The 24,356-nt window shown below is 45.8% G+C and overlaps 1 protein-coding gene across 1 annotated transcript in view; it reads right to left on the reverse strand.

Moving 5' to 3' along the window:
• Positions 1-24,356, reverse strand: part of CRY1 (cryptochrome circadian regulator 1) — a 232,938-nt gene that overhangs the window by 50,627 nt on the left and 157,955 nt on the right. Inside the window, exon 11 of the mRNA XM_069628274.1 lies at positions 5,110-5,178. Within this exon, the coding sequence (XP_069484375.1) occupies positions 5,110-5,178 (69 nt within the window). The remainder of the gene's footprint in view (positions 1-5,109; positions 5,179-24,356) is intronic.

A 24,356-nucleotide genomic window follows, 5' to 3' on the forward strand; every position in this document is an offset into this window, starting at 1 on the left:
ATATGGTATGGCCAAAATAGGATGAATAAGATAATTGTGGAGCTCTGTGCTAGTCTGAACACCGGAGTATTGTGGATCAAAGGAAGAGAAGAAAAGGCAAAAAGATTCATTCTTGACCATTTTATCAGAAGGGTATCTCAAAGAGAATGATTTCTCTTCCCTTTCCATCATGCATATTGGGGACAAAGTGCATTACGCTGTGTTATAAACAAATCAAATACTGGAAATCCCCATCTGATAAACTGCACCTTTGTCACTGACAAGTTAATTTTCTATTTGTATGGAGCAGAAACTCATCTCCTTGGACTTTCTACTTACATGGTTCTCTTCTCTACCAGATGGGACACAATCGGAAAAAGGTGGTTCTGGAGGGCCTACTAGCACATTTCCTTCTGTGTCTGTTTAAATAAAACATGGCTGTAGCATTGTCTGCAGAAATCTGACCCATCTTTCACTGAATTTAAGGAAGGAATGACGTTAGGGTGTGGAAAGTGCCCCTCAGCTCCAATACGCTTATGTGATCCTTTACATCCTCATCTGATGCAAGACTAAGAGATCTCTGATGAAGAAGAGTTCCCCCACCATAATCTGAAGAGCCTGTTGTCTCCGGAGAGTCTCAGATTGGCTCCACCAAACCAGGGTGACTCATACAGGATTCATACAGGATTTGGACAACTGATTTCAGCTGCTGTCTAATTGACAATGTAAAATCCTCATTTCAGACCAGGTAGATGCATAATTAGATCAAGCTGAGAAGCCTCTGAAAACACCAAGCCAACTCACTAAGCCTCTGTCCTGGGGAAGGAAAGCATAGTTCAAAGTAGTATCCAGCTCTCCTAAAATGAACTGGATTCTCTGATATGGAATCAGAATTGAATTGGGAATGTTGACTGAAAATCCTAGTTCGCACATAGTACTGCAGGATATCTGAATCTTTTGAATTACCATGCTCGGGGATCAGCAAATCATCTAGGTAAGGGTACACATGAACATTCTTTAGCTGTAAGCAAGCATGCACTACAGATAATCCCTTTGTGAATATTCTGGGAGCTGACATTATGCTGAAAGGAATGGAAGTATATGGATAGTGGCTCTTTCCCATCATGAACCTCAGATTGGGGCCATGCTCTTTAACAAATGGGATGTAAAAGTATGTATCTTGAAGATTTTATGACACATCCAGTCACCTGACTGATGCACCACCAGAATCAAAGGAACCGTTACCATATGACATCTTTCCACAAGAAGAAACTGTTTTAGATTGTAGAGGTCCAGCATAGGTCTTATGACGCCATTTTTCCTGAACAACTTCATTGCTGCCAAGGTGAGAAGTTTTAAATTCTCTATGATAAGTTTCAGAGATGCGTCTTCTGACCGTATAAGGGCTGTAGATTAATCAACCCTATTGGGTGACTCAAGAAGACAAGATGCAGCTTGAGGATTTTAAAGATATTAACAATACAGTTCTGGGGACCGGAATGCTTGTCAAAACTACCTCAGTAGGAATCTGGGCATTTGTCATCGGGAGCTCTTGGACTCCAGGAGAAAAACAAGTTTCAAAAGCCAGAGTTTTAGCCCTAGCTAGAGTACTGAAAAGCTCATCTGAAAGGAACAGTAAAATATTTGGTAAGATCAAAATCTTCAGAATTAGAAACAAGATTTACTGATGCTACTTGGTTATTCAGTACCAAAATAGATTGCCTATGCTTTTCCTAAAACACTTTTTCTTACAATTTCTTGTACCAAACTCAGTGCTGAACGAGAGAGAGATTTGCCTTTTTTTTGTGATGGAAGATTTTGTCATGTTTTTCTGATAGAGAGGACTCAGAAGAAGTGCTGGTAATATTGGGTATCGATGATGCAACTTTATCAGGTATTCTGAAATGGACCAAAGCGACTCTACTGGAGGAAATAACTCCAGAGCAGTGTCTGCCTGTTTGCTGATGATTCAGAGGTAGCAGAGCTTTTCCTCTGTACTGTAATGATGTTGTCAAGCTTGCACAAGTCTTCCAGTGTGAAGTTGCAAGAATCTTGTCCGGATACTTTACATCCAAATGGTACTCACGCTTTGGCACGTGGATGTACTGACGGTTTCTCACCAAGGGATACCAATAGCTGTTATCGCCAAGGTATTCCCCCTAAACAAACCTGTAAAGACCTGAAATTGGGGGTAGGGGGGTGCAGTGGTCTTCACCTTGGTACCAAAGGTGGATGCCGAAAAACGTATCGCAGCTGCAGGCACAGCCTCATCTTGACTTATGATTCCAGGCATATATGATACCTGTTCCATTCTTAAATGGAAAGAAGGTGGCTTCACAGTTGCCTTGGGTCAATTCTGTCACAAAATACACATGAACTCACTGGATGATGAATTCCCAAACAAAAGACACATGCATGATGTTCATTGTCACTGAGAACTACTTCCTAGATCAAATACACTGCTGCTTGAAGGCTGTAGTATACAGCATATGCACTTGAGGGGGGCATGTCACTGCAAGGAAGTAAAACTACCATTTAGAATAAAAAGAAATGAGTGAACAGCTAGCAGCAAAGCCCAAAAAAGATCGTGTCACAGAGTGTGACAAATCCCAACACACCAAGTAGGCAGAAAAAGAAAAAATCGGGGAAGCAGTTGGTGACACAAAGGCGGAGAATGGATCTTGCATGTGAAGAGACAAAATGAGTAAAGGCATCCAAAACATTCTAAATGTTTTCTTAAAGTGGAGGCTATATTTCGGCAATCAGCATTTCCCAACCCTCATGCAAATACAGGCGTTTCCAATCAGTTGGAAGGGAGGGAGCGCAGCAAGTGAGAGAAAATCAATGTTTATGAATATCAGTGAATATCCCAGGATGACAAATGACTTCTGCAATAGACAGTTAACTTAGTAATCCAACAAAATAGGTGTCATGATGCCTGCCCCCGGAAGACCAGACCAGGCCCAGCAGCCCCAGAAGCAGGCATCATGCCACTTGGAGCATGCCCAAAAGCCCCAGTTAGGGACTGTTTGGGTACAGTCCTGGCGCCTCTGGCGCCAGGCTCATAAAGATAAAGTCAGTCCTGGCGCCATGGGTGCCAGGCTCATTATTGATAACTTACCTGAAGCAGACCATGCTGCATACTCACCTGAGGCAGACCATGCTGCTTGAAGACTCAAGCCAAATGAGGCTTAGGAGGGACTATTTTACTGAAGGGACTATTTTGTTACTTGGGTGGGGCTGTGGAAGAATACTCACCTGGATCTTCTTCCAAGGCTATTTAAACCACGCCCGGACAGCCACACGTGCTTCGCGTTATTCTGCTTGCTGCAGCGTAACGCTCACCGTGTTTTCAGCAGCTCCAGTCTTCAGCCAAGCCCGCTTCAGTCCTGGGACTCCTGAAACAAGAAGACAAAAAGGATAAAGGTTAGAACAGGAGTTTTAACTTTAATCCTTACCTGGATCCTGATCCATTTCGCCACGGAACTGAAAGAAAGAAGTCTTTGAAGCATCGCTTCGCATTCCTACGGCCCCGCGCTGAACTCACCTGCTTGGCGGTACTTCAGCATTCCATCACGCTCTCTCCATCTCGCGGCCGCCCTCCGACACCTATGGAGACAAAGACAGCAAGGTGAGCAAGGGGACTCTCTAAGGCCATACAAGCTACCCCCAAGGACTTACCTGATTTATCACGGGAGGTACTCACCTCATTTCGGGTCGGCGCAGTCAACTCTGCTTCATCGCCGTACCCCGGCCCCTAAGAGGAGAAAGCAAGGACAATACCAGTTACCCCCCACAAAACTTACCTGATTTACCACGGGGGTCTCACCTCATCTCGGGTCGGCACAGTCACCTCTGCTTCATCGCCGTACCCCGGCCCCGAAGGGGAAAAACACAATAGACTTACCTGAATCTTACCGAGTGCCATTTGGAAATCTTCGAGTGGATTAATCGGCAACTTGCAAGGAATCGGACAGAGTGAAGAGCAGACATTTGAACTCTTATGAGCAATTGGACTTTAGAGTCAATACTGGAACTCACCAATTCCTCTACGCCAGTGAAGTAACTGGTCATCAACGCGCCCCTGCGGTCGACGCAGGATGGAGAGCTCATCCTTCCAAACCATCAGGTGAGACTAAGGAGGGGACATCAAGAGTGATCAGTGGGAAGACAACGGGAGTGGGGAAGGTGGGTTGACACTCAATTCCAAGGGTGGTTAATTCCTCTTCTCCTTTGCAGAAGAATATTCTTGCGAGCCAGACAAACTAGGCTGAGCGGGCCAGTCCAGTCAGTCATCTCGGCGCTACACGTCACGCTGGTGGAAGTAACAGTGGCCCAGTTCCGGTCGACGCCCCCGTGGGAACCAGCTGAGCGTAACAATAGGTTAGAAGTGCTAGAAATGGTTAATTGCAGATATCAGAAGGTCGGTTTACATATTTCATTCAGCTCCATTACTAATGGCAACATATATTTTTTTCTAGCGCAGTTGATTAAGATTTTTTGAGTATTTGAGATGCAAATGTTCCATGGAAGGCAAGTAAATCCAAAATTTGTATGAAGAACTATGAAGAAAGCTTTCCTTATAAAGTACTATCTAATCATAATAAACACATTAGCTCAATAATCACAGGCTCTCGGAAACTTGACATCGCCTAGCGTGAATAACACTGGCGTCCCATCCTGGCAAAGATCTGTTTCAAAGATGTGTGCCTGACCTACAAGGGAACCACGACTAGTACGCTATTCAACCTGATGGCCAATCTAAAAACATTTGGAGGCAAATAGTCATCTCACAGTAAGTCCATCACCAGATTGGATAAAAGACTTGCTCACAATGGGACACCTAGGAAACAGCCCTTCTCATGCCACAATCCAGTCTTCTGGAACTATATCTTGGTGGCAATCTAGACTGCACCAAGCCTCCTTCAGTTTTGCAATGACCTGTACAGAGCCCTGTTGCTCCCAAGCAATGTTTGCACTATAGCAATATGTAATAATAATGATATTAATGTTGAAATATAAAACAACTAACACTCTAAAATTGTCAACAACTTGTGAAAGGACAGCATTTAAATGTAATAACAGATGCTGAAATAGATATCAATACTCAGACTTTAAACAAACACTTACCTGGCAGTACATTCATTTGTTGACTGTCACCATAGGGATAATGTAGTATACTGGTCCCTTGACAATAACCTAGTAAGAGAATCAATGTATGTTATTTCTAGATTTTGAACTTTCATCCAGCTATTAATAAGTAACAAACTGTAAATCATTCATATCTGCAACAAATTATATTTTCTGTTGAATTCATTAATCATTCTGGATTGCGATGCATTTTATACACAAACTGCAATGTAAATTGCTATGAAATCGAGAGTCCATATTGGTATAAAATCGTTATGTGGAACCATGTTGTGTTGACTACCTGTAGGCCTAAGTGAAAGATATATGATAAATGATATAGGAACACTGTTAAACTTCCAAGGGCAGGATGGGGCATTGGTTCTGTAGAGCAATGGTTTTGCAAACAGTAATAAAAATACATGTTGAGAACCTGTGTTTCTCATTTTTGAGTTTTTACACATTCTTAACATAGGTTAGGACAGTTGTAGCTTCAGTATATCCACATTTTCCAGTTTTTGCAAGATTTGTCAAATGATATTTAAAGAGCAAAAGTAGTATGGTTAAGCCTCCCCACGCCCATGAAGATCCTTTTGCTAAAATTGCACATTAGAGAACAACTCTACCTATTATGTTTACAATGTCATGAATGGCAGTGCTATCAAAACAGCACCTTGATATTCTGGATTAACACAATCAGCTGAATTGGTAAAACAACTGTTCTCAAATTTATTTCAAGGAAAGTCCACATCATTTGATATCTTTTCATCCATATAAGCAAAGACATCAAGTACCACTCATTTGCTAGATGACTGGCAGAAACCGGAAATCTCAATTGTATGACTGAGACAACCTACACATCTAGACTGTAGGATAGAATTTTAGGACTCCCTTCAGCATAACATACAGCTAGATTATGAAAACTGCGTGTGGGCAGTGGCAGTTCTAAGGGACTCTCCACCTCATTGGTTGCAGTGCACATTACCCTAAAAGAGTTGCTCAGGTTATACATAGGATGCTGTTTTTTTCTGTTATATGGTACTAAGTATTCCTAGCTTGACAAAGAGTACTCATTATTCAATATTGCAGAAGAAAGAAAACACTGTAAAGATTCAAGTATATTCAGATTAAAATTTTCATAGATCACAGCGCATATGTGGACACTTGCAAAACCATTTTTGAAATGTCAGAAATTATATTTGTCTCCAGCCACTATCAAAAGTTTGATGCAGTTTACAAGGAAATGTTCAAGATGTTGTGAATATGATTCAGAAGGCATATGTATGTTTTTCAAATGCAGTAAGTTAAAGCAGTATTAGATGTATGTGGTCAGTGTGACAAATCCAAAGAATATGTCTCTTCTGTCCAACAGCGGGCCTCACCATATGGGATTATGGAGGCAAGCCCGTAATACAAAACCCTCTCTAGGGGACAGGGCAAGTGGTTCAAGAAGGATAACAACCCACCTTCCCTTGCCCTTAAGACCGACATGTTTATTGGTTACATGGGAAGTGAGAACAGTAATAATGTACAGGGACATTTAATGTGGAAGGTTCTGTTTCTGACCTGCATTTGTCATCAAGTGCTTGTGGAAGCCAGCACCAATCAAGTTTCTCCTGCTGTTCCAGGAAGCAACTTAAAGATCGACAAACAAGCAGTAATAGGGAAAGCATCCACAGTGGAGCGAGGGATGTAGATTTGGAGAGCCAACCAGAGTTGGGGCTGTGTACTAAGCAGACGCTGTGGTGGGCAGAGAAGGCAGAATCACGAGCCAGAGAGGGGCTGCTGAGGCAGGAAGTGCCATCACCACCAGCAAAGGCGAGAGGTAAGTCTGAATGGAGAAATGTCACCAAAAGGACCAGAGAAGCCTGTAGCGCCTGAGTGGCCAACTGAAAGCATACCGAGGGGGGGGGGGCTCAGGGGGGTGAACGAAAAAACGAACCGTAACAAATGAAGGGGCCAAAAAAAGCCCTTAGCCTGTGAGGGGACAACTGAGAGCATTCCTAAGGATGGGGAAAATTTAAAAAAAACAAATGGGCAAATAAAGCCTATAACCCGTGAGGGGCCTAACGAATGCATACCCGAGGACATGGCGAATGAAAGAGAGCAAATGAAGGGGCAAGAGAAACCTATAGCCCAAGTGGGGCAGACCAAGAACATGCTCCAGGACGGGGCAAACAAAACCGAAACAGCAAAAGCATCAGAAAAGCCCATAGCTTGCGAGGTGTCAGCGACAAGTATAACGCAGGAGAGGGAAAACAAAACCAAAGAACCGCATAAAGTCCACCCTGGATTAAGAAAAGCAGCAAACCACTAGAACATAAAGAAACAGTAAATCAGAGCAAGGAAGAATGATGTCTACTTGAGGATGACAAATGTGGATCTTCAAGATGGAGGATCCAGGAAAGAACATTCTTTGGCTTTAGGGTACAAAGACTCCCAGTGAAAATCTGTATACCTCTGGAGAAGGGATGTAAACCTATGTTTGGGAGACAACATCATTTTGAGTACAAAAGGAATTTGAATGGACATTTTTCTTTTCAGCACATTTTTTGAATGTTTGAGACACCAGAGTCTCACCCGAACTCTGGGGTGAAGGTTAGAAACCAGACACCCGTACTTAACTAAGCCACAGCTTAGGATCTTTCTTTCTCTCTTCTTTTCTGTAGAAGAGAATGGTCTTCATTATAAGTATGCCGGTCCGGAAACAACGGTGCTGGTAAGATTACCAGCACCGTTATTTCCGGACCGGCATACTACAGGTCTGCCTGCTGGAGCCGATGTGTCCGACAGGTCGGAACCTGCCGGGCACAGCGGCCACGGTAGGCAGACCATCAAAGAAGCACTGGCACCATTAAGAACGGTGCTGGTGCTTCCGTGTTCCCCATTCCCACTCCTAATCCATATCTGACTGACGAGTTTGACACCATTAAAGGGTACATCCCTTGTACATCTGGCTAAAACTTGGTGGCCCTCAAGAGATATCTGCAGAGAGCCACACTTGTGGCCATCCCCAAAGCAGCAGTGTCCAAATGGTGGTTGGATGCCTCAATCATGTCTTAAACCACTTGGAGAATCTCAGCCAAATCAAACCAGAAACTCGCCTGATTCTTTGCTGGGAGCAAGTTATCATAGTACACACACTCCTAACAGAACTTCAAGTTGGCAGGTGCAACTAGTGCCTCCGTTTTAGCTTGTCTAAAACAGGGGAAGGAGTTCTGGTGAATCGTTTTATCCACAAAGTCTAAGACGTAGTCATCTCATCTCCAGGGGTTTTGGGATGATGAAGAAGAAGACTGCCCTATTCCGAACAGAGTAGATGCTGCCACTATGGTGGAATGGGCAGAAGATGACCCAGGAAGAGACTGGTAGTGAAGGTCTCCTTTCGAAGATCCTAGCAGAACAGATACTGGTTGCTCCCAAAGTTTGACTGCCTTCCCTACCACATCAGGCTAAATATGGATATTTGACTTATATGCACATTTCAAAGTGAGGACTGATGACAGAACCACTTGATCCACCTGGGGACTTTCAGGCATAAGATTCCCCAAAACCTCCATGATGCCTTGAACCCTCACATGTAAGGCTTTTGATGACATAGAAATCTCCTCCATGTCATACTTAAACATGTCTGTGGCCCCTGCATCATCCCCTGCCAGAACAGAAGCAGTCAAGGGAGAGGGAGAGTACCCATGGTCAGTGGTGGGTTCAATGGCATGGGTGGAAGCAGTGGCAGGAATGGTGGCAGCACTGACGGTGCATATGGAAGTCGAGCTGCAGGGTCTGCTTAGAGAGGTGTGGTACCTGAGACAGGTGGTTGCCAGTTCCCCGAGTGGAAATTGCCTGAGCATTGTCAGTTGAACCTGCACTAGAACAAGGCTGAGATATATCTGTAAACTGTAACTTCCCTCACTAGGCATTTAAAATATTGCCTCATGGGGGTGCAGAAGATCCTGAAATCTCTCAAATAATGGGTATGAGGAGAACCTCCTTATGGGCCAGAGATGACTTTGAGTTCCAAGTACTGTGGGACACTGTGAGTGTTTGTGCAGAGTAGCCCCTCATACTGGTGGACCCTCCACCCATGGGGAAAAAAGGGTGAAGCCCGAGATACCCAGAGGAGCTGGAGGTAAGACCCTCTCTGCAAGACTCCTACCCCACTGCATCAGAAGCATCTCCCAATGTCTGGCCTGAATCCAAACCTGAGGCTGTTACCACAGAAGACCAGTGTGCCATTTTGACCCACAGGTGAAGTGTAGAGATGGAGACTGTAGCTGCTGAAGCACACCCTGTAGGCAATCTGCATGTAGAATCTGCTGCTACCACAGGCCCTCAGCGAAGACCCGGCACTTTGTGTGGAATGGCCTCTGGAAGAATCCTGGTTCAAGGCAACACACCCTCTGGGACAGCTCCCCTGATACAGGCCCTAGCACAGACTGAAGTGCCTTTGGACTGAGGTCTGGTGACAGATTACGAAAGATCCTGGGTATACGCACTGGGAACAGCCTTTGCTGAGGCGTCATGGCAGACCCTACCAGCATGGTGGCTAGCTGGAACCTGGGTGGTCCCCAGAAAAGAATCGCCTAGTTGGTGTGCCGTAGTAAAGAGGTTTACTTACCTTCTTTGAAGCCCAAAACTCCTGATGTTATCTGGTGGGACAGCCTTGACTGCATGTGGAGCAGCCCTTGAAAAGGTATTTTTCCCTTGCATACTTTTGCACCCCACACTTATCTGTGGTAAGAGGTTGATGTGCCTTCTGGAGAAGATGTTATTTTGAAGAAGAAAACAAAAAAGATGTTGTAGTGAAGAGATTTTCAAAATCACTGGATTTTTAAGCTCTCTCTGCAGAGAAAAACACGAGGACTCCTTCCAGCATGACATGCAGTAGGAATCTGAAGAGCGGAAGCAGGGGTGGAGTTACATACTCAAAGTCTTTCTTGACCATTTCATCCTTTGGGTGGATTTTGTTCCCGTGTTTGTGGTGCTGACTGTTGCAGTGTGGACAATATATGAAACCAGAATTGGATATTATACACTGGACACTGCTTGGGAAATACTATATGGTGCGCTTATTCTTTACACCTTTGCGCTGGAATTTGCCCCCTTTTTCATGATTACCTGCTTATGTGTTATTCATGATAATGCTAGTGCTGGGCTCTTATTTCCCTGGGATGATTTAGGAACTATTCATGTGTTTAACCACATGAGGCTTGTTCAGATTAATGTTAGCATTTTTCTTTACTTTGTTGCCATTTCTGTCTACCTTCTTATTGTACTGTGATAACGTTTGCTGTGTTTTACATTTTGATATGTGCTGTGAGGATCCTGTCGGTGCATTGGGCTAAGCCACAAACTGTGATGGGGTATTGCAACTAAGATGTAGGTTCTTAGTTGTTTTTGTTTGACTAGGACTTTGAATGTAGTAGAGGTTAAATCCTGCAATGACCTCTACGTTGTTTAATGTTCATTCATTCCTTTACCTTTCATCATTCAGTTGAAGAAATTGTTGTAACTCTCCTGCCAATTCTGTTGTGGCATGGGGCGGCTGCTGTTCTCCCTTCTGCTATCCTATTTCTTGTGGCAGTTTGTATGGTTTGGTGTGTGTGTTTTTCCCAGTTATGTTCTTTCTTATTTTTTTTTTTGTTTCATTTTTCTCTTGTCCTTTCTTTACTGTCTTCCCTCTTGTATGTATTGACGCTTCTTATATCAGGGCAGTTTGCAGTGGAAGCTCCTTTACTTTCTCACATGAGCTTACATAACTTGCCTTGTCTATTGGGCCTTATGTTCAATAATGCACATGATCTGAATATTGTCACATCTGTTTTTAGGCTAGTACTATGACAAATTGTTTAAACCTTTTGTGCTGGAATGTAAAAGTCATTAATAATCCTGTTAAAAGGAAGAATGTCCTTAATTTCCTAAGCAGGAAGCATTCAGATATGTTCTTCCTGCGGGAAACATTGGAACAGGAGGATTACATTATGAACAGACCGTTTGTGAAAGAGTTTTCTAGCACTTTTGCCAGAAACTCCAGGCGTGTGGCTATTCTGCTAAGACATACAGCCAATAGGATGGATGTAGATTCAGAGGGTAGGTATGTTGCAATTAAGATACATGTGGAAAACAGGTGCTTGGTGCTTTTCAATGTTTATGCGTCAAAATGTAGTGCAGGCAGACTATTTTAAGACAATGGGGATGTTTTAGCTACCATGGGTGATTCGGAGGTGATACTTGAGGGAGACTTTCATTCAACTTTAAATGCAGCATTGGATAAGTCAGGCACTGTTAGCTTGCATGATGAGATTAAGGCCAGGTCTTGTGACTCATATGGAGATGTGGGATCTACATGATATTTGGCATGATTTACACCAAGGGTATAAACAGTGTACTTTTCATTCAGTTCTCCATGAAACCTCATCACAGAGTGACTACTTTCTGGTTAACAGAGGGCTTTGTGGGGTTCTGTGTTGCACGAGTATAGGAAATGTGATCTTTGAAGACGGTAGTGCCATGCTTGCAATAGATAAGTCAGCTGATGGCTTCACATGGAGAAACCAGTGAAGATTGATCATCATCATATATGCTTTATTCGACATTTGTCATTAGCAATTCATCATAGTACAAAATTCATACATCAAAGGTAAAATTAAAAATATACATTAATCATGTTACATTATAAACACAACAATTAATTTTCTTTTTACTGGAAGCTGCACCTAATAAAATTCTGATATAAAACTCCTCTAAAACACAATAATGAAAATTCATAATATAAAAGCAGGCTTACAACATTATATGGATAATTAGTACCGGTGAATACTACAATAGTTTCTACCCCAATTTCTTATTTTATGTGATTAACCAATAGGCTCCGCTGTATCCATGCTCGGTGCACAAACTTTGCTACAAAATATACATCATTAATGTTATTGGTGGACTGGCATAATTTTACGGCTTCCATTGGGCAAGTAATAGTAGCTTTGCTAAATAGCAGTATCAAATACTGTCTTCATAAGACAACAAGTGCATCACAAAACAGCAAGAAGTGCATTAATTAAGGACTCAGTCCTCAAATTACAAAGCGGACAACTTTGCAATGGTTGGCTTTTCCACTTTTTCATCCATTTTGAGGTTTTTAAAGTACCTGTTTGAGTTCCAAAAACAATCTATGTGCATAAGCAGGTTTTATAAGATCCAGATATCTCTCAAAACCTTGCTCAGTTTTTAAACACACATAATTCATGCCCAGCTTTAATTTTAGGCAACTGTTAATCGCTGTCTCACAATTTAACAGCTTTATAGCAGATTTTACTTCTTCTCTCGTGGAAGTTGATATAGTCTCTGTATCGTCCCAAATGGCGTATAAGTCCAACCATTTGAATTGTTTTTAACATGACTTGCCGATGGCAATGTCTGCCCACCTGGTATATTTAATAAAACTAAAATTGCCTCTCTAAACCTTATCAGGTCTAGAGATGTCCATAGTCTAAGCCAATAAAATATCTGTTTCCAGACTAATTGGGTAGTGATTGTCTCGAGACCACATTCCATCTGCAAAAGAGCATTCCGGAAACTTTTCGGGAGACGCAACAAGTTTTTTAGAACATGTACTCGAAAATCTCAAGTTGGTCTCCTTTGCAGTAGCCCTGCAGTTCTTCCCCATATAAAGCAGCTGGGATGAATTGGATTTTATAGATGTTTAGGGCTGGTAAAACTGTCCTTTCACCATGTTTGAGATACAATGTCCCTACTTCCCCACTCTTTCTAGCCAGATGTGGATGTGCTCGTCTGTAGTGACCAAGTACCAATTTCAGCAAATCTAATATCAGAAAGAATCATAATAGGGGACTTGTTCCAATTCAACCCATTCGATTTTTATCAAACATGCACAATCTTTAATTTTTGTTGGTCTGAAAACGATAACCTTCATTTTGGATTTATTTAGTTTCAGACCATGGTGAGAACAATTATCAATGAAACAATTCAAGTTCTGCCTAAGCCCCATTGGGGAAGTTGTCAATAATACGGCGTCACCCGCAAAAAATAATGCTGGAATCACACCATTACCAATTTTCAGCGAGTCAAGGTCGCCAATAGTACACTCTTCCAAAAGGGCCAGAATAACATCATTTATAAACAATGAGAACAGAAGAGGCGCCAGGGCGCAGCCCAGGTGCACACCTCTATCTACCTTAAATTCATTGGTACATTCTCCAGCATTTCCCCACCTTACCAGAGATACATTCTTGCTATACAGCTGTTGAATTCGAGTTACCAGTTCCATTGGTACACCCCGCTTGATCAAGACCTGCCACAACTGGTTATGATATGGTATGGCATTTATAATGCGCCTATACACAAGTGTTTCAAGGTCGACGCGGCAAGGGAGGGGGAACAGAGGGAAGACAGAGACAGCAATCCTACTAGGCCAAGTGTCATTTATAATGCGCAAGTGCAGGGGAAGGGCAAAGAGGAAAAGTGCGCAGTGGGAGTAGGGTGGGGTCAGTACAGTACACATGGGGTAATAGAATAAATAAAAACAATAAGAGTAGTTGGGCCAGCTGGTGGCAAGTGCAAGGGTAAGTGCAGACATCAGGTGTCAAGTGCTGGTCGGGGACTGTAGCGACACAGAAAACTGTCTCCAAGTGCAGGGGTTGCCAGGGAGGCAGTGCAGGTGTGTAACCGGCGGGGGAGTCGAACTGGGCCCGAGATCAGAGGGTGACCAGGTAACCAGTACAATTTCAGCCAGGAATTCAGCACGGCAAGAAGGAGAGAAAGCAGAAGCAAAGAGGAAGGTTTTGAGGTGCTTCCTGAACTGGAGATGGTTCTCCTCAAGTTTCAGAGAGGCTGTTCCAGAGGGAGGCCCCAGCTGAAGAAAGAGATCTACCACCAACTTGTTGCCTGGAGAAGCGACTGATCATGAGGGAATTGGAGGCAGATGAATGAAGAGTTCGAGGTAGGGAACATATTTAGGAAGAGAGAGTTGAAGGTATTGAGGCCACAGACCCCAGAAGGGCTTGTGGATAATGCAGAGGGTTTTGAACTTAATCCCTGTGGCCACTGGGAGCCAGTGCAGAGATTTCAGTCCTGGAGATATACGATCCCTGGGCGTGAGGCCAAGGACAAGTCTCTCATCCTGTTCTGGATGAGTTGCAGAGGGCGGAGAGTAGAAGCAGGCAGATTTGGGAAGAGACTGTTGAAATAGTCCGGCCTAGAGAGAACCAGAGCTCTGGAGACAGTGAGCTTCTGGGGGAAGGAGAGGAAAGGAAGAATACCTCTGACAGGTGCAGCTGGTAGTGTGACTTCTTAGAGACGTCAGAGATGTGAGGAGAGGAGGAAAGTGTGGAGTCGAAGATGACCCCAAGGTTTTTAGTCTCAAAGGTGGGGACAGGAAGAGGGCCAAGAGAGGCTGGCCAGAGAGTGACAGGAAAGGAGGTAGCTGGTATGCCGATGAGGAGAATCCCAGTCTTACTGGCATTAAGGCAGAGATCATTGGCGGCACACCACACCTGGATAGTGGACAGTCAGAGATGAGAGAAAAGAAGAGGTGGCCGAAGGTAGCCTGAAAATGAGCTGAGTGTTGTCCGCATAGCACTGAAAGTTGTGACAGAGAAGGCAATGCGGTGGGCAAGAAGTGCCAGGTATTGGTTTAACAGCCAGCGACAGAGGTTAGACCCCTGGGGGACGCCACAGGTAGAGATAGAGATAGAGAAGAGGAAGGACCCAAGTTGGACCTGGGAGCGTCAATCATAGAGGAAAGCAGTCAGCCAAGCCAGGTCCTGACCAGCGATACCCAGGGTATCACAGAGATGGTTGAGCAGGATGGCATAGTTGACTGTGTCAAAGGCAGAAGAGAGATCAAGTAGGATGAGGACACAGGGGTTGTTGGAATCAAGGTTGGTGAGCAGATCTTCATGGAGATTAAGCTGGGAGATGGCCAGCTTTTGCAGGAATTTGCCCAGTAAGGGAGTGATGGAGATTGGGCAATAGTTAGCTGGGCAGGACAGGTCGGCAGAAGGTTTCTTAAGAAGAGGGTGCACACAGGAGAGCTTCAGGGGGGATGGGAAGACTCCAGTGGTGAAGGAGTGATTACAGAAGTCGGCCAAAGCAGGAGCCAGGGAGTCGATGTGGTCCTTGATGGTTTTGGAGGAACAGGGATGATCCTGTTTTATAGGACTTGTCTAGAAACCTTGTCTGGGGAGAACAGGGCAAAGGCAGAGAAGGAGGAAGGAGAGATGGCCACAGGTGGGCCAGAGGAAGAGCAGGGAGTAGAGGGGGGAGATGAATAGAGAGAGAACTGAATGTCCTGAGTTTTAGAGATGAAATGAGAAGCCAGAGCTGTGCAGAGGGCCTGGGAAGGGACCAGAGAGGTAGAGACTGCAGCAGGATTGTTCAGTTCCTTGCAGATTTTAAAGAGTTTGGCCGAGTTGTTAGATGCTGCAGAGACGCAGGCTTGGATGACAGCTGGTATTGCCTTTGGAGCAGGCGGCAGACCAGTTTGTCAGAGGATGTACCAGAAGCACGCCATTTCCGCTCAGCCACCCTGCACTTGCGTTTGAGGGTGACAAGGTCTGAGTCGTATCAGGAATTGCACTTGGCTTTGGGCTTCAGGCGGGTCCTCATGACAGAGGCAAGAGCATTGAGAGTATCAGATATAGCAGAGTGGAGCAAGGAAAGGGCTGTGTCAGGGTTTGAGTCAGCCAAAGAGGGGGTGGGGGTAAGAAAGTGGTGGCGAAAGCCTCAACTGACACACACTTCATAGGTCAGATAACCGAGAAGGTGGGTGGCAGTGCTGGAATTGGCTTAGTCTGGGGGGAAGAGAGGTTGAGCTGGGAGGAAAGGAGAAAGTGATCACTCCAGGAGAGAGGAGTGGTGAGAGGGATAGAAAGGGGAAGGTCTAAGGAGATCAGAACATCCAGAGTGTTCCCTGCAGAGTGAGTCGGGCCAGAGGGGAGAATAGAGAGTGAAAGAGATAGAGTCGCAGAGGTCACAAAAGAGTCCAGAGAAAGGATAGCAAGCATCCATGTGGATTTTAAAGTCTCCAAGAAGGAGGAGTTGAGTGGTCGAGACCAGGAGGGAAGAGGAAAGGTCAGTCCATTCAGAGAGGAAGGAGGAGATCTGACCAGGTGGCCGATAGATAGTAGCCACAGTAAGGGAATGGCTAGGATAGAGACAGAGCCTGCAGACGAGGCATTCGAAAGAGGAGTAGGCCTGCGTAGGAATAACAGAGACAGGAATCCACTCTGGGAAGATCAGGGCTACACCCCCTCTGGAGCGGTTGGGCCTGGGCGCGGAGAGGATCTTGTAGCCGTCAAGGAGGAGAGTGTCAAAACTTGTGACAGAGCTGGCCGTGAACCATATCTCGGTGAGACCAAGGACATCGGGGTCAAGTTCCTCCAGGAGGCGGCAGATGTCAGAGGAGTGTTTGACAGCTGAGCGAGAGTTAAGAGCGGCAATATTGAGAAGGTTGCCGTCCTTGAAAGACTTCCAGGGGGGGTACAAATCAGAGGTATGCCGTGCAGAGGTGTAGAAGAGGAAGGAAGAGAGGGTAAGGTTGCCAAGGAGGAGACAGCAGGGGAAGGCGAGGAAGCTGTGGAGGGAAGAGAGGGGACAGCAGGAGAAGGAAGGAAATTGATGCGGTGTGGGTAGCATCTATCAAAGAGGAGGAGATTGGCCCGAGGGCCTTGGACAAAGACGGTACCATTCAAGTAAACATTAATGAAGACCTTAGAGGAGTGGAAGGAGGCCAGGAGGGCCTCCCACCGGGTGCCACCATTGATGGGAGAATAAGAGAAAGCACAGAGACCATATGAAGGGTCCATAGGTCTGGCAAGGGAACGACAAAGAGATGTCGGTGAAGGTTTGCCTAGAGGCAGCATCGGTATAGGTGTCAGCGATAGGGATGCCTGGGTTGGAGACCAGGATATCCTTTTTAAACTTCTTCCTACCAGGTTTAGTGAGGAGAGCCGGATAGTCATTAGAGGAGCCGTTAGAGAAGATAGGAGAGACAGAGAGCACCAGGACAAGCGCTTTGGCGTAAAGCACTATATAAATTCAATAAACATAAACAATAAACATAGAGTAGGTAGGGAGAGGAGAGAAGAGGAAGGGAGTGGGAGGCATAGGGGAGAACACTAGGGAAGGACATGAGGGAGAAACTAGAAAAGGATATAGGGTGGGGTGGAAGCAGACAAGAAGGGAGTAGTTTCTTACCTGTAACTCCATTTCTCCAGCGTTGGTATCTTTCATGGATTCACATGCTTAGAATATTCCCCGTCGTCAGTCTGGGAACCCTCGGTACACATATATAGTCGTTTCCTATAGGAAAAAACTTCCGACACTTGTGTGTCCTATCCACATCTACATCCCCTTTGGGGCCGTTCACGCATGCCCCGTAGGACGTAGCGGTATAAAAGCCCAGCCCCCGCGGGTCCCGTCAGATTTCAGCCCCTCCAAAATAGAAAGGAGAAACCTGCTTATGCACATAACTTGTACATTGTATTCCGGGGAGGCTGGTGGGCGCATGTGAATCCATGAAAGATACCAACGCTGGAGAAATGGAGTTACAGGTAAGAAACTACTCCCTTCTCCAGCATTGGATCTTTCATGGATTCACATGCTTAGAATAGATTGTATAGCAGTATCCCAAAAGAAGGAGGTGAGAATGCAATGTAACATACACCACAAAAGACACCCCAAAACCTAATATATAGGCACGTAAGCAGCAACATATTTTCTGATATATACATATTCATAATACATATATATATATATATATATATATATATATATATATATATATATATATATATATATATTGCTCAAAACAGACACACTAAAGAACCAGAATAGGCAAGGCAAAAGACAAAAGCTTAACCGTTTTTGGCTTACCTCGTTGAAACAGATGGCGCAGAACTGCCCTACCCATCTGTACTTCATCCGCATGCTGCCTTTCCAGGCAGTAATGGCGTGTGAACGTGTGTGGGACTGACCATGCCGCCGCCTGGCAGATGTTGTCAGAGGAATTCCTGCCCACAGCGCCGTGGAAGAGGCTGTCGATCTTGTGGAATGGGCTCTAGGGTGCCCTTGTAGGGGTCTCCCGGCCTTGGAGTGACTAAAAGCAATCGCCGACGAGACCCATCGAGCCAGTCCTTGCTTGGAAATTGCCTTTCCTCTCGCCGACGGACCGTATGCGATGAACAGCTGTCTGGTAGTTCTGAGTTCTTGTGTTCTTTGTAGATAACATTTCAACGCCCTTTTCACATCTAGAGTATGAAAAGCCTTTTCCGCCGTCGATGACGGGGTCGCAAAGAAAGTAGGGAGAACAATGGTCGAGTGCTTGTGATAGACCGTCGGAACTTTCGGGACGAAAGTAGGATTAGTTGATAGCACCACTTTGTCCTTAAAGAATCTCATATATGGGGGGTCTATGACCAATGCCTGTAGCTCCGATACTCTTCTAGCCGATGTAATGGCAATTAAGAAAGCCAGCTTCCATGACAGGAACTGCATGGATGAAGAGGACATTGGCTCGAAAGGTGGCTTCATTAAGGCCGCCAACACCACATTTATACTCCATATTGGTGGAAAACGTTTAGTTGGGGGAAAAATTAGAAAAAGACCCCTCATGAAATGTTTCACCAGTCTGTCGCTGAATAACGGAGAGGACTGTCTCCTCCTCGTGAACCTTGAGATGGCCGCCAGGTGCACCTTTATGGATGACGAGGATAACCCACTCTCCGCCAGGTGAAGAAGATACGGTAAAACTTGTTCTGGAGTTACTTCTAAAGGCCGTATTTCATGTTGCGTTTGACACCACATACAGAACCTTCGCCACTTGCAGATGTATGACTTGTTGGTGGAAGGAGCCCTAGCCGCCTGTAGAATTCTCCGGCAATCTGACGAAACTTTCAAATTGCCGAATTCCGAAAAGTCAGGAGCTAGGCCGTCAGTTTGAGGCTGTCCGGATTGTGATGCCACACTGTTCCCTTGTCCCTGGACAGGAGATTCGGAACCTTCCGGAATGTTATCGGTTGTTCCAACGACAGATGCAGTAGGTCGGAAAACCAGGGTTGTCTCGGCCAATACGGTGCCACTAGAATGACCCGGCATTTGTATCTGCATATCCATTGTACAGTTCTCCATATAAGGGGAAACGGAGGGAAGGCGTACAGGAACTTGTCTGTCCATGGAAATGAGAACGCTTCCCCTAGGGATCCTTTCTGAGGCCATCTGCTCGCGAACTGCTCGCATTTCTTGTTTTCCTTCGTTGCGAAGAGATCCACTGAGGGGTGACCCCATCTTTTGAAGATTTTCTGCAGCTGAATGGTGTCCATCTCCCACTCGTGTATCTGGGCCATGCTTCTGCTTAGGGAATCCGCTTGTACGTTCTTCACTCCTGGAAGATGATGAGCCACTATAGATATGTTGTGTTTCAAAGCCCAGTGCCATACCTTTTGAGCCTCCCCGGACAGGGTCCTGGACCTCGTGCCGCCCTGTTTTATCAAGTAGAACATGGCTGTCGTGTTGTCTGTCAGCACTCTTACTCTCAACCCCTTGATATGCGGGAGGAATGACCTCAAGGCCCATCTCACTGCCCTCAGTTCCAGTACATTGATATGTAGGAGTGATTCGGTCGGGGACCATCTGCCCTGGGTTTGGTAGTTGTCCATGTGTGCTCCCCAGCCTGTCAGGGATGCATCCGTGATGATGGTTCGCTGAAATTCTGGTTCTTGTAGAGGTACCCCTCTGTCCAGATTGTGAACGCTTTTCCACCATTGGAGGGCTCGGATGATTTCGTCGTCGTCGACGGTTAACTTGTCTGACCACCGACCCGTGGCCTGTTTCCATCTGTCCGCTAGGAATTCCTGAAGTGGCCTCATGAACAATCGACAGTTGGCTACTAGATGGATGCAGGAAGCCATGGAACCTAGGATCGCCACATACTTTCTCACTGAGAGTGTGCCATGTAAACGTAGTTGGCTCGTCAGTCGCTTGATCTTTGACATTCTGTCTAGGGAAGGTTTCACTATTCCCAAATGGGTTTCGAATTGAGCTCCCAAGAACTTTAAGCTCTTTGGGGGCCTTAGAGAGGACTTTTCGAAGTTCACTGCGAACCCCAGTCGTTGCAGAAGCTGTAAAGTAGCCTGTACGCTGTCGTTGGTCGACGCCGAGGAGGATCCCCTCACAAGCCAGTCGTCGAGGTACGGGTATACATGATGCCCTTTCTTTCTCAGCCAGGCTGCCACGGGTGCCAAACATTTTGTGAACGTTCTTGGGGAGGATTTGAGACCAAACGGAAGCACTGCGAATTGGTAGTGTGTCCGACCTACCATGAACCTCAGAAACTTTCTGTGTTTTTGACACATAGGTATGTGGAAGTACGCGTCCTGTAGATCCAGCGACGCCAAAAAATCTCCCACTTGAATTGACCTGATTACTTCCTGCAGCGTGAGCATTTTGAATTTTTGGCTCTGTAAGGTCTTGTTGAGGTCGCGCAGGTCGAGAATGGGACGCCACTTTCCGTTTGGCTTTTTTACCACAAAACACTGTGAGTATACCCCTTGGCCTTTCTGCGATGCAGGAACCACTTCTATGGCACCTTTCTGTAACATAAGTGCTACTTCCTGCAGCAAAACGCTCAGATGTGGTTGGGGTAGGAATACCGGTGGACATTTCGGAGGTTTGCATTTGAATAGTAGCGAATGCCCGTACCTCACTGTGTCCAACACCCACTGATCTGTTGTGATGTCCTCCCATTCTTTGACGCAGCTTGACACTCTTCCTCCCAGAACGGTGCGCTTCCCGTCATTGCTGGTCTTTTTGTTTGTTCGTCGACGAGGGATAGGCCGGTCGTCTCTTGGATGACTGGAAATTTCTGCGCCGGCTTGAGTTTTGAGAGGCGCGCCTATATCCCTGGGAAGGGTATGCTGATCTGCCAAAGGGTCTATCCATGGCTGCCGCGAATCTTGAATTTCCCGATGCCCCTTTAAAGGGATGAAAAGATCGAAAACATTTTCCACTTTGAAGGGCACCCAACGAGCGTGCCGTATCCGAGTCCTCCTTCATGCCTTTCAGGGCCTCATCCACCTTTTCTCCAAAAAGAAGGTCACCTTCGAAGGGCATGTCCAATACTTTATACTGCACCTCGGGCCTGAAGTTGGTGCACTTAAGCCAAGCCTGGCGTCTAAGAACAACCCCGTTGTTTACTTGTTTAAAGCCCGACTCCGCCAGGTCCACCGCTATGTTAATTGCATGATTCGACGCTTCTTCGCCCTCTCTTACCAGAGACATAGCCGTTTTTCGATGTTCCTCCGGAAGGTGGTCCAGTATAGGGGCTAGTCTGTGCCACATTTCCCTGTCGTACCTGGCGACAATAGCCAAAGAGTTGGCTGCTTTCACAGTTGTAGCACCCACGGATAGTACCTTCTTACCAAACACATCTTGGCGCCTTGCCTCATTATCCGGAGGGGTAGAGCACTTGTGTTGGGCCCTCGCTTTCCTTGACGCTGCTGCCGACACCACTGAGTCAGGTGTAGGTTGGGAAGAAAGACATTTCGGGGTAGAGTCTGGCACTTTAAACTTCTTTTCAATGCGGCCTTTGACGGCCGGTTCAGAAAACGGGTGACGCATGGTTTGAACACCCTCTTTCCAGACATGATCTAAAATGGGTATTGAGAATACTGAACGTCTATTCTTACCCATATGGTCGAATAGAAAACAGTCCTTTTTCTCCTCCTGATGGACCAAGCCAAATTCCTTACATGCCTTTTCCATCATTGAATGAAAAGCGCCAAATTCGTCTGGTGGAGACGAGTGAGTGGGGATCTTTGGTGCTTCCAATTCAACATCCGACACCCAGGAAGGATCCCTAGATGGAGACAGGGAGATATCCGATACCGATCCTCGGTCAGATACAGAGTCCGACAGCTGACCCTCCTCGTGGACCACTGGAGTCACCGGAACTTTGGTCGTTTGGGTTTGACGATCTGACGGGCCTGGCTCGTCGACGGGAGGCGTTCACGGGTTCACTGGTGAAAGCCTTTCATCCAACGATTTCAGCAACGAGTGCAATGAGGACAGGACCTCCATGGACAGGGCTGATTGTGAGTTTGAAAACTGGGTAAACACCTGAGAACAGGTTGCTCCTGATGGTGACTTGGCTCGGAGCCCAAGAACTTCCGGGCCCGCAATCCTGAAGCCGTCGTCTTCCTTCGAGGAAATCGATGCTGCTTGTTCCTGCAGCAATGTGTCCGGCAACACCAGATCAAAAACCTCTGGTCTCCAGGCCTGAACTTCGGTCGACGAGGACATCGTCGCCGTCGTCGTCAGCGGGTTGATGACAGGGGAAACCAACTGCGTTAGCGGCAGTGAGGGCACTGACTGGATCGTCGTCGTCGACGGTGGGCCTGCAGGTGGCTTAGGCGGTCCCGCCTTCACAGAGCTCTCCCTGCGCTTTTCCGACTCTCTACTCGTGGCGGATCTATGAGGATCGCCCGAGGAGGATTTTGGCCTTTCCTTTCCATGTTTTTTCGACGATGAAGATTTTTTTGAAGATTCTTTTGAAGAGTCTTTGGAAGAGTGGCTTCGTGTAAACTCCTTTTCCGCCGGTTGAGTCTTCTTTGCCGGGGGTTCCGACGAGGTTGAACGGCGCGGGGCCCCCGATGTTTTCGTCGAGGCCACGCTGCGCACGGAGCCAACCTCCGACTGAGGATATGCTCCCGCCCCGTCATTTAACCACGACACCAGTCGCCGACTCCGATCTTTCAGGGTTTTCTGGGAAAAACCTTTACATATTTCGCACTGGTCTGCCGAATGGTGAGGGTGGAGGCAATATATGCAATCTAGATGGCCGTCCCCCTCGTAAACCTTTTTCAATCCGCACGTGACGCACGGACGGAAGAGCGGTTTGCCCGACATCCTGGTAAGACTTAATAACCTTTCGAACGAGTAATTTCAACAATAACCTAGAAAGTAGAGACTACGCGAGGAGATCCCACTATCTTTGGAGACGGTTGAAATCTGACGGGACCCGCGGGGGCGGGGCTTTTATACCGCTACGTCCTACGGGGCATGCGTGAACGGCCCCAGAGGGGACGTAGATGTGGATAGGACACACAAGTGTCGGAAATTTTTTCCTATAGGAAACGACTATATATGTGTACCGAGGGTTCCCAGTCTGACGACGGGGAATATTCTAAGCATGTGAATTCATGAAAGATCCAATGCTGGAGAAAGAGAGAGATGAGAAGTTGACGATTGGTCAAGAGACAGGCTCTCAGACAGTGGTAGCCAGTTGCTAGAAGAGTGCTTAACTGAGAGGTTGACCACAGATGGCCCTATTATCACAGGAACTGTATCGAATGTGGTCTGTAGGTCCACAAACACAGCATAGACCCACATTATTTTCAATGTTGTATATTTTTGGAGGAGTAAAAACATCCGAAATCACAGGTCTACAGTGCCTACTCCTGTACGAAAACCTGCCTGTAGATGAGAGACTAAGTTGTTTGAATTCAAAAATGGTTGCAAATGATCAAAGATCACTTTGGCATATAATGTATCTGTCCCATCCAGCAAGGAGATTGGCCTATGGCAAGATAGGCCTTCGTCGCTTTTTTTATTTAAGGGCACAATCAGAGCCTTGCACCAAGATTCTGGGACTTGCTTTGACTTAAAAAATTGTGTTAAATAACTTTAGAAGAACCGGTACCTCTTTCAGTGATATTATAATAGTAGAACTGGTGCTATCCAACCCCTCTAAACCATCCCCTGATTTGCTTATTTCCTCCAGGGTGTGATCGCATCTGTACAGCTCAGTAAAGTGACTCAACCAGTCTTCATGTGGGATAACAGAATGTACTTTATTTTCGCAGGTTTTCTTGTTGTGCGAGATGAGCGTCCAAAGGTTTTAGAATATTGCGACCCAGCGGCCTCCATTAGTTCTTCCCACTTAAGACAGTAGTACCCTTCTTTTTTCCCCCATACTAAACGCTTATATTAATTTCTACAGAAGCGCAATTCACCCTTATCTATCTTGCCATTATTGGCAAGACAATTAAGCACTGCTCTCTTGTATGTTCTGTATTCTTCATCGTACCAGGGGCTATTCTCTTTCCTCTTCCCTTTTGTCCTTGATGTCGTTTTAATAAAATATGGCAATATGCCCTTTACTGGATGGTCATATGATGCCAAAATTTCCCTCTCACCAGTTTGGGCCTTGCAAATAAAAGTAATATCATTCAAGGCAT

The sequence above is a fragment of the Ambystoma mexicanum genome, chromosome 12 (genome assembly GCF_040938575.1).
Source record: "Ambystoma mexicanum isolate Mex_15411 chromosome 12, UKY_AmexF1_1, whole genome shotgun sequence".
Taxonomy (NCBI): domain Eukaryota; kingdom Metazoa; phylum Chordata; class Amphibia; order Caudata; family Ambystomatidae; genus Ambystoma; species Ambystoma mexicanum.